The following is a 14602-nucleotide window of genomic DNA, read 5'->3' on the forward strand; positions in this document are numbered from 1 at the left end:
AATTCTTTTTGTTTTTCTGGGTTGTTTTTTTTTTTGGGGGGGTGGGCCATACCTGGCAGCGCTCAGGGGTCACTTCTGGCTCTGCACTCAGAGATTGCCTCTGGCAGATCAAACTTGGGTCCATCCTGGATTGGTAGCATCCAAGGCAAATGCCCTGCCACTGTGCTATCTCTCCAGCCCTGTATTTTTCTCTTCTGATTTTAGGGCCACACAACCAAGATTGTACTTTGGACAAGTACTTCAGACTTGGTCCTGGCTTGGTGCTCTGGGATTACTCCTGGCAGTGCTTGGGTAACCATCCAGGGTGCTGGGGGTAGAACCAGTGTTGGCTGCATGCAAGGCAAGTGCTTTATTGCTGGGCTTTCTCTTCAGCCCCCTTTGTTATTGATTCTGGCAGATGCTTTGGAAGAAGTAGGGGAACCTACTTAGTTTGTTTTTCAAGAAAACAGGCACTATATTTCTGGAAAGAACCTAGTAACATTTTAAAGAATTTCTTTTTTTCTGTTAATCCAGGAGGAAAAGTTTTGCCTTTTGGGCACCTCTCACCTTTAACTTCATAGCTTGTCAGTGAGAAACAAATGTTAGAATACTCCTTTTATCTCATCCCTGCTCCTTGTACTGCATTTTTATCAATGATGCTATAATGTTTTACCCTTAAATTTGTGACTATCCCCTCCCACCATCCCCAGCTGAAGATTCTAGGCTGGCAGGCTTCAAGCAAGGAGATTATCCAGATTCTTATCTTTAGCTTCTGACTTCAGCAGGGGTGCTGGACTCTAGCCGTTTGCGTAGGTGATTGGCAAAATCCATCTGGGTCTGTGATAGGACCTGATTGATGATGGTCTTTGGCAGCCAGCCCTGGAGAAGAAGATAGGAGAACAGCGTCATCCTCTGTGCCCCATTACAAGCATTATGTGCTGCCTGGGGCTTAATCTTCCAGCTGTGTTTTACTACAGATGACCTTGTACTTGATCAGGGTAAAGGGCTGGAATACTGTGTCTGTGGAAACGTAAGGACACTCAGAAGCACCCATCTTATCAACCCATTTCTAACCTGCATGACCTTTGGCAAGTCACCAATCAAGACCTACATTTGGGCCCGGAGAGATAGCACAGCGGCGTTTGCCTTGCAAGCAGCCAATCCAGGACCAAAGGTAGTTGGTTCGAATCCCAGTGTCCCATATGGTCCCCCGGGCCTGCCAGGAGCTATTTCTGAGCAGACAGCCAAGAGTAAGCCCTGAGCACCGCCGGGTGTGACCCAAAAACCAAAAAAAAAAAAAAAAAAAGACCTATATTTATTTTTCTTTGTAAAATAGTAAATTCTGAGTTCACTTTTGTTGTATTTTGTTCTTGTTTTGGGGTCACATCTGACTGCTCTCAGGGGTCACTCCTGACTCTTCACTCAAACCCAGGTCTGTCCCAGGTTGGCTGCATGCAAGGCAAACGCCTTACCGCTGTGCTATTGTTCCAGCTCAGAGTTCACATTTTGATGGATTAAGAAGAGCTATTCCAGGCTATTAGAGTGCAATAGCAAACAGTTTCTTCCGTTCCACAGACTGGTTTCCTCAAAATGATGAGACGTTTCCCCCACACACACATGTGATAATGTGAAGAAGAAAAATCTCCTTGAGCCCATTTATTGAGCTGCCTCTCTTGCTCTCACCTTGAGATCAATGTTGAGCAGCCAGATGAGTTTGGTCTTTGAGGGACTCCCCGTCACAGGCCGGAGCAGCATACAAGTGGGACCTTGCTCCGCTCTGCAAATGAAAAGAAGGCAAGTAAGCAAGCTTTAGAGACTAGAGTGATAGCAAGCAGGTAAAGCACTTGCCTTGCACATGCCCAACCTAAATTTGATACCAGTGTGTGGGTCTCCCCTCCCCCCAACTTCCTGCTTAGAATAAAGAATATAAGATGCTGACTGGGGGAGGAAAGATAAGAAAAGCAGCACAGAAGATGGAGAGCAGTTGAGAAGGAGACAGAGAGCTCCAGAGATGAAGAGGCAGAAAGCCAATGGAGAGCTGCTTGGAATAAGCTTAGCATAGAAGCCATGTGAGGAAATGCACATGGTGGATAGGGCCCTGAAATAAAGCTGGCTGACTCCTACTGCCTGCCTGTGAAATTATTTCTCCGCCATTATTCTGCATCTCCAGATCCACTGGTGGAAGGGTTTACAGGCTCCTTGCCATGGAAGGCCTCACCCAGACAGATGGGCATTAATCTTTACATATTACATGTAAATTTAAAACAACAACCCAACATTACATATAATCCCTTAAACCCTGCAACAAGTGGGGCTGGAGAGATAGCATGGAGGTAAGGCATTTGCCTTGCATGCAGAAGGACGGTGGTTCAAATTCCCACCGTCCCATATGGTCCCCTATGCCTGCCAGGGGTGATTTCTGAGCACCGAGCCATGAGTAACTGTAGCCCCATCCTCCCATTCTTCCTGTGTAACCTTACCTACAGGAAAGACCTGCCCATTTCTGGGCGGGGTCTTTGGTAGGTAACAAAAAGTTTTGACCTCAGGGGCAAGGGGGATTTGCATGGATGGAGGATGAAGAAGTAGCTGGAGGAGAGATGGCTGAAAGACAAGTTAGAAGGCAGGGCTGAATAAGGATCCAGCATAAATGTTTATGATAGGCCACACATGTTGGACAGGGCAAATAAAGATGTTACCTCCTGAAGAAGTCTGCCTGTGAATGGATTTTCTCCTCGCCACCACCCTGAACCGGTAGACCCACCAGCTGAAGGGGGTTAGATACACGTGGCCAGGGCTGGAGGAGAAAGGTCCATCCACCACCATCCCAAGCCCATCCATCCAAAGGGCTTTAATGCAACAAGTAACCCCTGAGTGCTGCCAGGTGTGACCCAAAAACCAAAAAAAAAAAAAAAAGAGAAAAAAAGAAAAACCCTGTAACAAGTGATCTCGAGTGCAGAGTCAGGAGTAAGCCCTGAGAATTGCTGGATGTGCACACACACCCCAAAATAAAACCTCAAGACTTTAGATTCCCAATTTTTGGCCCCTCCCAGCAGTATTCAGGGGTTACTCCTGGCTTAGGAGTTACTCCTTGCTCTGTGCTCAGGAAGTACTTTTAATGAAGTTTTAGGGGACCATATGGGATGCCAGGGATCAAATTTGGATCAGACTTGTGCAAAGCAAGTGTCCTACCTGCTGTGTCATCACTTCAGCCCTGATTCCCATTTTGAGTTTTATTTGAGGGAGTGGAGAGGGTTTAGGCCATATCTGGCAATATTCAGGCTACTCCCAACTCTGTTCAAACTGCCATAATCTGTGTAAAAGATTCAAGTCAATGTTGTGGCTACCATAGTTTCATGCAAGACAAATGCCTGGCTCTCTGTGTTTCTCTCCAGCACCATATTTGTAAACTGACTTGTGGTTGTCACTGGAGCGGAAGTGGTGGATTTCAGTGGTGCCTTCTGGGTGTTGGTCACAGTGAGGTGGGGAAGAGGTTCTAGGTGGTGGCTGGGAAGTTCATGTACTGCCAGGTGGTCTGCTTTATACTGTGATCGACTGTGCATTGTACTACACTTCAAGCTAAACTTCAGTACTTGGGCGAGAGAGAGAGAGAGAGAGAGAGAGAGTGAGAGAGAGCAAGAGAGAGAGAGAGAGAGAGCGAGAGAGCTCAGTGGGTTGAATTCATGCCTAGAATTCCTCCAGGTGTGCTCCAGAACACCACCAGGAGTAGCCCCTATGTTCAGCTGGGCATGGCCCTTAAAGCAGAACCTCAGCTCCTTTTTTTGTTTGTTTTTGTTTGTTTGTTGCTTAAGATTAAAGGCAGTGGAACTAGAGGAATAATATAGTAGGTAGGGTATATGCCTTGCATGCAGCCTACCTGGATTCAATCCCCCAATATCCCTAACTCCTGAGCACTGTCAGGAGTAATCCCTGGGTTTAGAAGCAGGAGTAAACCCTGAGCATTGCTGTGTGGGGGAGAGAGGGACAGAGGGACAGAGGGAGGGAGGGAGGTTGGGAGGGAGAGAGGGAAAGAAAGAGAGAAAGAACGAAAAGGAAGGAGGGAGGGAGGAAGGAAAGAAGGAAGATAAAAGAAATAAAGGGGCCCCGGAGAGATAGCACAGCGGTGTTTGCCTTGCAAGCAGCTGATCCAGGACCAAAGGTGGTTGGTTCGAATCCCGGTGTCCCATATGGTCCCCTGTGCCTGCCAGGAGCTATTTCTGAGCAGACAGCCAGGAGTAACCCCTGAGCACCGCCGGGTGTGACCCAAAAACCAAAAAATAAAGAAAAGAAAAGAAATAAAGGTGTTTATTAAACTTTCTAGAAGGTCAGGACAAACTGGCCTTTTTTGTTTGTTTTGTTTTGTTTTGTTTTTGGGTCACTCCCTGCAGTGCTCAGGGGTTACTCCTGGCTCTGCTCAGAAATCGCTCCTGGCAGGCTCAGGGGACCATGTGGGATGCCAGGATTCGAACCACTGACCTTCTGCACGCAAGGCAAACAAATGCCTTACCTCCATGCTATCTCTCCGGCCCCCAAACTGGCTTTTCAGGCAAGCCAGACATCCTCCCATACCATGAAAATTAATTTTCCCAGGGGCCGGAGCAGTGGCACAAGTGGTAAGGTGTCTGCTTTGCAGGCACTAGCCTAGGACGGACCTGAGTTCGACCCCCCAGCATCCCATATGGTCCCCCAAGCCAGAAGCGATTTTCTGAGCGCATAGCCAGTAGATACTCCTACCCTGAGCACCACCGGGTGTGGCCAAAAAATTCAAAAAATATATATTTGGGGCCGGGCGGTGGCGCTAGAGGTAAGGTGCCTGCCTTGCCTGCGCTAGCCTTGGATGGACCAAGGTTCGATCCCCCGGCGTCCCATATGGTCCCCCAAGCCAGGAGCAACTTCTGAGCGCATAGCCAGGAGTAACCCCTGAGCGTCACCGGGTGTGGCCCAAAAACCAAAAAAAAAAAAAAAAGAAAATTAATTTTCCTTTTTGTTTTGTTTGTTTGTTTGGGTGGGTGGGTGGGTGGATGGTGCTCAGAGGTCACTCCTGGTTCTGCACTCAGAAATCGTTCTGGGGACCATATGGGATGCTGGGGATTGAACTCAGTTCTGTCCCTGATCTGCCAAGTGCAAGGAAAACGCCCTGCCACTGTGCTATGCTCTGGGCTCAAAATGCAGGCCGAGAGGTAGCACAGCGGTAGGGCATTTGCCTTGCAAGCAGCTGCCCTAGGACCAATGGTGGTTTGAATCCTGTATGGTCCCCCGTGCCTGCCAGGCGTAACCCCTGAGCACCGCCAGGTGTGGCCCAAAAGCCAGAAAAAAAAGAAAAAAGAAAAAAATGCACAGGGAAGGGCTTAAGGACTGGTCTCTTAGAGCCCAGGCTTCATGTCACACCCAAGGGGCGCATGTGTTATGAAAAGGGAGTTTTGAGTCCCCTGCCGATCTTACCTGATGACACCTTTCTGCTCAGGCATCTCCCCAAAGTTCGTGGCCATGCCAGCTAACACACAGGTGGAGCCCCGGCGCTTGGCACAGCGCACATTGACGAAGTCGCGGGGCCCCACGAGGTTTCCTGCTGACTCTGCAGCCAGTTCATGGGTAATGACAGTATCTTTCCCGATCTTCTGCAGAACCTACAGGAACCAAGATCACTCATCAGTTAGGGCTGGGCCCAAGCACCACCCAAAGCAGCTTCTTTTTTTCCTTAATCCACCTTTCAGACAAGGCTGGTGTGACCTTCCTGGCTCCACACACCTGTATGCCCTCACCTTGATCTCCTTGACATTGGGGTTCCACTCTCCCATGGCTTCCATGCGTTCCACTAGTTCTTCATAGAGCCTCTCCATGGGCTGGTCTACCACCACCTCCAACCGGAACACCTTTCCCACATCCGGGACCATTTTACTCAGCACTTTGTCCCCATTCATCTGTCAGGGAGTAATCCAGGATAAAGTTTAGAGAAAAAAAATGTCTAACAGGTAGGAGAGATAGTAGGAGAGACAGAGAGATAGTGGGTAGGGTGCTTGCCATATATGTGGTTAACTTGAGTTCAATCCCCAGCAGCACCAGGAGTGATCCCTTAGCACAGAGACAGGAGTAAGCCCTATATACCACCAGGTGTGGCTCAAGGAAAAGCAACAAATAGCTAGCCTAGTTTGCATAGGAAGGTTCCGAACATTTGTTCACTTGCCACAGGAGGTACCTGTTCCCAAGTCTCTGGTGGTAGTGGGTAGATCTGAGTAGGTTATAGCTTGACATCAGAGACTCAAAGACAAGTGTAGGCCAGAGTGATAGTCCAGTGGTGGCCCTGAGCATCACCAGGTGTGACTCCAAAACAAAAGAACTACAAAGTTCAAAGACTTAGACAAAGAGAAAACCAGAAATCTGATCTAAACCAGAGAGATAGGATGCTGGATGATATCTTAAGGATTTTTTATTTGTTTGTTTGTTTGTTTTTGGGCCACACCCAGCAGTGCTCAGGGGTGTCTGCTCAGAAATAGCTCCTGGCAGGCACGGGGGACCATATGGGAAATTGGGATTTGAGCCAACCACCTTAGATCCTGGATTGGCTGCTTGCAAGGCAAACATCTCTGTGCTATCTCTCTGGGCCCATTTTAAGGATTTTTTCATGTACTGGACAGAGTAGAGTGGGGAAGGCACTTGCATTGTAGGATGCTGAGCATACGTAAGGTATTTGCACAGCTAGGTGTGTCCCCAAACCAAAAAGAAAGCAAGGGTTTTGTTGGTACAATACTTTATATATTACTCCGGAGGAATGTCACGGTGATGTGACCAGAGACCCACAGCTAAGATGCCTGCAAACACAAGTGCCAATTTTCCAGGGTGGTGGGCAAGGGGCCAAGTGATACTGGGGACAAGCCCAGGGCTCCAGTGTGTAAAGTTGATGTTCCAACCCTTTCAGTTATTTCCCCAGTCTGAGAAAGAGACTGGATAGCCTGCAAGCTTTCGATAATGATAAAACTCGAGTTCCAACAGAGCTCTGGACTTTCTCATATACATTATGACTGGCTTTCTTGGTGCGGGTAAGGAGAGAGCCCCCAAAGTCCTTGGAGCACTCTATTCTCTCTGGTTCTGGTGTAAGTGAACTCAGCCATCAGCTGGGAAGAGGAGGACCCTGTACCTTGGCACTGGCATGCAAATCCACCATTGCCTGTCCCTGCCAATAGCATTGGGAAAAGTAGCCTAGATGCAGGAGCAGTGCCATTCAAACTCAAGTTTCTAGGGTGTATTTGATGGGAGAAGATGTCTGAAGACATATTCTTAATTTATCTGTTTTTTTTGGGTGGGGGCACAACCAGCAATGCTCAGGATTTATTCCTTACTCAAGGACCACTTCTGGTGGGCTTCTGGGGCCATATAAGGTGACAGGGATTGAACCTGAGTCAGTTAGATGAAAGGCAAGTGCCCTATGTACTGTGCTATTACTCCAAATATTCTGAAGATATATTCTTTGGGTGTAGGGGAGGTTGGGTCACACCCGGTGACGCTCAGAGGTTACTCCTGGCTATGAGCTCAGAAATTGCTCCTGGCTCAGGAGCATATAGGATGCCCAGGGAATCAAACTGCCATTCGTCCTGGGTCAGCGCATGCAAGGCAGACACCCTACCACTGCCCCACTGCTCTGGCCCCTGAAGATATATTCTTAGGGGAGAAAAAAAGAACCCTTAAAACAAAAACAGTTGAATGTTGCATGAAGGAGAAGTTGTAAGAAAAGCACCCTCCAGCCCTTCAGGAGGGTAAGGTGTAGTGAGGAATAGTGGGTTCCTCCAGGTAAACCCTTACCCCCTGGTTCTCCTTCTTCCAGCCCTCCTGGTTGCTGAGGATACCCAGGGCCTTCTGCATGGCCTCCTCTCCCTGCTGGATGTAGGCCAGCTCCTGCTCACTGTACAGAGTCTCTTCCAGCCGAGAACCTAGACATAAAACAGAGGTCAGCTAAGTCATCATGTCCGGCCCCCCACCCTACCTCCATCTCTCTCCCCGGTCCCTTCATCTCTGCTCCTGCTCTTTCTTCTGAAGGGCCAAGGCCAAAGCATTTGTGGAAGGGATCAGAGAAGCAAAGCATCAGAGAATGGATCTGGCCTTGGGAAACATTCAAAGTGAGTGAGAAAGGCAGGGCCTCAAATGTGAGGGGAAACAAGGCCTCATGCTCAGTGTTAGTTCTTGGGACCCTTCTGCCAGAACCCCCTGTTCATACCAAGCAAAGAGCTACGACGTCGAACTTGATTAATCCAAGCACTAGGTGTCGTTGGACCCCCCAGAGTCCTCCGGGTCAGCTCCTGACCAATGGCCAGCACAGTATGATGTCTCAGTCCTGCAGGGAAGGAAAGAAATGGTTACTGAGAACCAAGCTCTCTCCTATGCAACAAACCTTTCCACAAAGCTTGTCACAGAAGAAGCTGATCTGTAGAGGAAAGTGGTTCTCTCTGGAAAGTCGATGCCTGGCAAGGACTGGGCCTGAACTAGATCCTCCTCTCCAGGGTTTTCCTTGCATTGCTTTGATATTCTGGTTCCTTTTTGGGTTGGCTAGACCAGATTCTGCCTGGGTATAGGGACTATAACAGAGCCCAAAGAAATTTTTATTTTGCTTTGTTTGGGTTCTCACCCGGTGGTGCTCAGGCCTTTATTTCTGGCTCTTTCTCAACAATCACTCCTAGTAGGGTTCAGGGGACCAAATACAGTGCCAGAAATTGAACCTGGATCAGCTGTGTGCAAGAAAGGTGCCCTACTCCCTGTACTATCTCCCAGCCCAGAAATGTTCTTCTTGAAAGAGAGTTGAAACTGTTCAAATGAGCAGGAAAAGGGCTGGAGAGTTCTTTGTACACTGCTGACCTGGGTTCCATCCTCAGTATCTCATATTGGTCCCCTGAGCCAGGTGTGATCCCTAAGTGCAGAGGCAGGAGTAACCCCTGAGCATTGCCAGGTATGGCCTTTCCTCCCCACACTTAAAACAAAGAAAAAAACTCAAGCAGTAGGCATTTGCCTTACATGCGGCTGACCAGAGTCGGACCTGGGTTTGATTCCTGGCATCTCAAATGGTTCCCCTAAGCCTGCCAGGAACGATTTCTTAACGCAGAGCCAGGAGTAACTTCTGAGTGCTGCCAGATGTGACTCAAAAACAAACAAACAAAAAACCTCAAGCAGAAAAAAATTCTTCAGAAAAAGAATGAATGGCTTGGGCCAGAGGGATAGCACAGTGAGTAGGGCATTAACCTTGCACACAGCCGACCTGGGTTCAATCCTTGGCATCCCATATGGTCCTCTGAGCACCGCCAGAAATGACCCCTGAGTGCAAAGCCAAGAGTAACCTCTGAGCACCACCGGATGTAGCCAAAATAACTAAATAGATAAATAGCTGAAAGATGGCCCAAAAGGTTGTCATTCAGGCTTTATTGTTACATAGGCCTTTATAGGAGACCAGGTTCCATCCCCAGTACTGTCGATACCCAAGTTCTGCCAGAAGCAACCCTGAGCACAGATCCAGGAGTAGATTTCCTTAGTCGCAAGGGTTCAGCATTGCCTCTCTGAAAGCAAAAATTGACTAGAGCGTGGCAGTACAGTGGTAGGGCAATTCTTTGCTAGCAGCTGACCTGGCAGCCCTTTCCAGGAGTGACCCCTGAGTTCAGAGCCAGGGAAGCCCTGAGCACAGCCAGATGTATGCCACAAACAGAAACCAGAAAGTGAAAACAAAGGCAGAGAAAGAAAGAAAGAAAGGAAGGAAGGAAGGAAGGAAGGAAGGAAGGAAGGAAGGAAGGAAGGAAGGAAGGAAGGAAGGAAGGAAGGAAGGAAGGAAGGAAGGAAGGAAGGAAGGAAGGAAGGAAGGAAGGAAGGAAGGAAGGGAAAGAAAGAAAGAAAGAAAGAAAGAAAGAAAGAAAGAAAGAAAGAAAGAAAGAAAGAAAGAAAGAAAGAAAGAAAGAAAGAAAGAAAGAAAGAAAGAAAAAGAAAGAAAGAAAGAAAGAGAAAGAAAGAAAGAAGAAAAGAGAAGAGAAGAGAAGAGAAGAGAAGAGAAGAGAAGAAAAGAAAAGAAAAGAAAAGAAAAGAAAAGAAAAGAAAAGAAAAGAAAAGAAAAGAAGGGGCCGGCAAGGTGGCGCTAGAGGTAAGGTTTCTGCCTTGCAAGCGCTAGCCAAGGAAAGGACCACGGTTCGATCCCCGGCATCCCATATGGTCCCCCCCAAGCCAGGGGCAATTTCTGAGCTCATAGCCAGGAGTAACCCCTGAGCATCTAACGGGTGTGGCCCGAAAAACCAAAAAAAAAAAAAAAAAAAAAAAAAGAAAAGAAAAGAAAAGAAAAGAAAAGAAAGAAGGGCCCGGAGAGATAGCACAGTGGCGTTTGCCTTGCAAGCAGCCTATCCAGGACCAAAGGTAGTTGGTTCGAATCCCGGTGTCCCATATGGTCCCCCGTCCCTGCCAGGAGCTATTTCTGAGCAGACAGCCAGGAGTAACCCCTGAGCACCGCCGGGTGTGGCCCAAACCCCGCCCCCCCCCCAAAAAAAGAAAAGAAAGAAAAGAAAAGAAAAGCCCTCCCTCCAAGGAAATCCAGGGATCTCTGAATGGAATGAGCACAGCCCCCAGAGGCCCTCAGAGGTCTTCTAAGCACAGTGCCCTCTTTTTTTTTTTTTTTTTTTTTGGTTTTTGGGCCACACCCCGCGGCGCTCAGAAGTTACTCCTGGCTATTTGCTCAGAAATAGCTCCTGGTAGGCACGGGGACCATATGGGACGCCGGGATTTGAACCAACCACCTTAGGTCCTGGATCGGCTGCTTGCAAGGCAAACGCCTCTGTGCTATCTCTCCGGCCCCAGCACAGTGCCCTCTTGACATTTGGCACTACTTCCTGACCTTGTCATCATAAGAGGTTCTTGGGCTAGAATGATAGTACATTGCATAGTACATAGTACATTGATGGTACATTGCAGGATACAGTGAATACTTTCTTTGCACTCACCTGGCCCTGGTTTGATCCCCAGCACCACACATGGTCCCCTGAGCCTCTCAGGAGTGATCCCTAAGTGAAGGAGTAAGCACTGAGTACCACTGGGTATGGCCTCAAAACCAAAAGCCGGGGCCAGAAAGGTGGCACTACAGGTAAGGCATCTGCCTTGCAAGTGCTAGCCTAGGACTGACCACGGTTAGATCCCCGGCGTCCCATCTGGTCTCCCTAAGCCAGGGACAATTTCTTAGTATATAGCCAGGAGTAACCCCTGAGTGGCAACAGGTGTGGCCCAAAACAACAACAACAACAAAAAAAAACACAACACACACACACACACAAGAAAAAAAAAGCCAAGGGGGGAGAGAGCACAGTGGTAGGGAGAGATAGCACAGTGGTAGGGCGTTTACCTTGCACGCAGCTGATTCGAACAAATGGTGGTTTGAATCCTAGTGTCCCATATGATGCCCCAGACAGACAGCCAGGAGTGATTTTATTTCTTTTCTTTTTCTTTCTTTCTTTTTTTTTTTTTTTTTGGTTTTTGTTTTTTGGGTCACACCTGGCAGCACTCAGGGGTTATTCCTGGCTCTATGCTCAGAAATCGCTCCTTGGGAAGGGGATGAAAAAAAAAATAAATCGCTCCTGGCAGGGTTGGGGGATTATATGGGATTCTGGGATTTGAATCACCGTCATTCTGCATGCAAGGCAAATGCCCTACCTATCTCTCCGGCCCCCAGCCAGGAGTGATTTCTGTGCACAGAGCCAGGAGTAACCCCTGAGCACTGCTGGGTGTGACCCAAAAACCAAACCAAAAAAAAAAAGCCAAAATTCAAAACAGAAAGCAAAATAACAAAAGTCAAGAGAGGTAAAAAAAAAAAAAAAAAAAGAAGTCAAGAGAGGTGCAGAAGGGAAGGGACTGTGGGCTCCAAACCCCAGCCCAGTCCTGCTGCTGCTAAAGTCACCCCCGAGCACCTGGTCACCTCCAGCTCCTAAAGAAGCTCTCCCATCGGGTGCTTACCTTTCATGTTGCGCACATGTCTGTAGGAGCTACCGGCACACAGCTTAACTGTGGCGAGGAACATTGTCTGGCAGAAGGACGATGGGTGGATGAACACAGATGTGGGAGCGATGCTGCTGTGGCCGCTGTCTTCTGGATGAGCCTCCTGCCTTTCCTGAACCTGGCAGGATCTGGGCCTTTGGGTGCTGAGCTCTGACTCAGCTGGAAGGTGCCTGCGCTTTTAAATGTCCCAGCTGAAGGCTGTGCTTCATCATCAGAGATAAAAAGGCCATTGCTTACTGTGCAACTGTAGGGGTCAAGGAAAGTGGGATTGCCTCACAGGCTGCTCTGGTCAGCTGTTTGCAGGGAGCAAGGGGGGGGGGGTGAGGAGTTCAGAGGAGGGATGTGGAAGGGGATCAGGCAGATGGAGGGGAGAGAGAGAAGCAGTTGTGACCCAGTGAGGAAAGATCTGCCCACCCTGGGACAGTGGTTCTCATGTGGGGGTTACAATGTGGGGTTCTCGCCTTCTCAGAGATGCAGACTGAACAGGCCTAGGATTGAAACTAGCATTTAAAAACATTTGTATCTCTTGATTATTGTTTTGGGGCCACCCTTGGCAGTGCTCAGGACTTACACCTGACTCCGCACTCAGGAATCATTCCTGGTAGTGCTTGGAGTTCCCATGTGGTTTCCATATGGAGATGGAACCTGGATCTGTTGCATGCAAGGCAAGAACCCTAATGACCGGCCCGGAGAGATAGCACAGCAGCGTTTGCCTTGCAAGCAGCCGATCCAGGACCTAAGGTGGTTGGTTCGAATCCCGGTGTCCCATATGGTCCCCCGTGCCTGCCAGGAGCTATTACTGAGCAGATAGCCAGGAGTAACCCCTGAGCACCGCCGGGTATGGCCCAAAAACCAAAAACCAAAAAAAAAAAAAAAAAAAAAAAAAAAAGAACCCTAATGACTATGGAACTAGATCGCTGGTCCTAGGGAAAAATATAATCCAGGGTTAGATTATTATCAGGAGCTGCTACAGCAGGGTAGAGTGCTTGCATTGAACATGGTCGACCTGGGCTCAATACCCACCACCCAAGATATTCTTCCTTTTCCTTCCACTATCACCAGGTGTGATCCCTGAGGAAATGGTCAGGAACAAGTCTGGAAAAAAAACTCAGGTCAGAGAGACAGGATAGTGGGCCCACTGTACTGAGCAAGCACCCCATGCTTGCCTTGAACACCTCATTTTTGGGAAATGCAACCCTGGGGATTCATATTTAAGGTCAAATGGTGGGTTGATGGCCCTGCTGAGCAACAACACGTGTTTCTCTGACCTTCCCACCATCTTTACACGTGTCTTCCTGACTTTCCAAGTTACTTAATTTTCAGTGATCTGGTAAACAACTTTATCGGAGGCCTGTTTATCCCTATGTGGCTGGTGATGGGGTTCAGAGGCAGGGACAGATCTCCAGGCTTACAAAACAGAGGGAAGACATGGCAGGAGAAGCAAGGAGAGGGTCCGTAAATCTAATCACACCTTCCGGGGGTAACCTGGGTCATAGGGCTGACAAGTGACTTGACAGTGAAGTGACAGGCTGTTGGGCAGCCTGGGCCCAACTTGAGAAATTCAGGAGAGGGAAGGAAGGTCTTCTCTGCTGTTCCCAAGCTCTGTTCCCCAGATCCTGAACTAACCTGTGTGCTGGCCTCTGCCCAAACTTCTGTTTGTTTGTTTGTTTGTGGCCCAAACAAAGGTGTTCAGATCTCACACTTGGCAGTGCTGAGGGACCATGTTTTACATTAGGGATCAAACTCAGGCTTTTACATACACTGCAAAGCTCTAATCAATTGAGCTATCTCCTGAACTCTGAACAAATCTTTTCTTCTAACATTGACCTTCAAGTTGCTTTTCAGCCAAACTCACCTGGTCAGGACATGAGATGGAGCAAGCCAGAAGAGCCTTGTTCCTGGCCAAAAGCCTGCCTTTGCATGAGAGAGCTGTGCAGAAACACAGGGAAATCCTTGAAAGAAGGTACCCAAAAGGGGCTGGAGCCGTGGTGCAGCAGTAGGGCATCTGCCTTGCTCGCGGATGACCTAGGACGGACAGCGGTTTGATCCCCCAACATCTATATGGTACCCCAAGCCAGGAGCTATTTCTGAATGCATAGCCAAGAGTAACCCCTGAGCATCACCTGGTGTGACCCAAAACCAAAAAAAAAAAAAAAAAAAAAAAAGGTGCCCAAAAGCTCTCACTGTTCTCACAATCTACAACAGAGACGAAAGCAATAGGATCTACCAAGCCAGTGCCTCGAGCTCACATAGAACAGGGCAGTCCTATGACCTCTGTTAACCCTACTTGGGCACAGTCATCCAGAGAGGCCACATCCTGCCTCTGAGCAGCAACTGGGCCCCACACAAGTTCCAGCCTGCTCTAAAACCTCCTCTGTGATGCCTTCCTTGACCACTGACACCATCAGGAATGGCTTGACTCACTTTTAGTGAGTCACTTTTAGGGATTTAAATCTGGTGCCAATTTGTCATAGTTCATGTGTGCTCACTTACTGGGTTTTTCTGGGACTGCTTCTCTCTATGACATGCTGCCCATCCATGTTCCCTTTCTCTCCGTGGCAGGCTGGCACAGGGCAGGCATGGCTGGAGCACAGAGGATTATTTTGACTTCACAACCTTCCTTTCC

General features: G+C 48.5%; 1 protein-coding gene across 1 annotated transcript; it reads right to left on the bottom strand.

Moving 5' to 3' along the window:
- Window positions 1-665: 665 nt before the first annotated feature.
- STAR (steroidogenic acute regulatory protein) lies at window positions 666-11998 on the bottom strand. Its single transcript, XM_049771885.1, has 7 exons — window positions 11935-11998; window positions 8186-8302; window positions 7774-7901; window positions 5739-5897; window positions 5419-5603; window positions 1663-1756; window positions 666-858 (listed from the first exon to the last, which is right to left on the bottom strand). The coding sequence occupies exons 1-7, from the start codon at window positions 11996-11998 to the stop codon at window positions 745-747; spliced, it is 861 nt and encodes a 286-aa protein (XP_049627842.1). The 3' UTR covers window positions 666-744.
- Window positions 11999-14602: the final 2604 nt, after the last annotated feature.

The sequence above is a fragment of the Suncus etruscus genome, chromosome 4, assembly GCF_024139225.1.
Source record: "Suncus etruscus isolate mSunEtr1 chromosome 4, mSunEtr1.pri.cur, whole genome shotgun sequence".
NCBI classification, from domain to species: domain Eukaryota; kingdom Metazoa; phylum Chordata; class Mammalia; order Eulipotyphla; family Soricidae; genus Suncus; species Suncus etruscus.

Excerpts from the sequence above, each read along its gene's own strand:
- STAR (XM_049771885.1), bottom strand. The coding sequence starts at position 11,998 with ATGTTCCTCGCCACAGTTAAGCTGTGTGCCGGTAGCTCCTACAGACAT. Across the intron at positions 5,898-7,773 it reads GGAAGAAGGAGAACCAGGGG|ATGAATGGGGACAAAGTGCT; the intron begins GTAAGGGTTTAC and ends ACTCCCTGACAG. Across the intron at positions 1,757-5,418 it reads GAGCAGAAAGGTGTCATCAG|AGCGGAGCAAGGTCCCACTT; the intron begins GTAAGATCGGCA and ends TTTCATTTGCAG.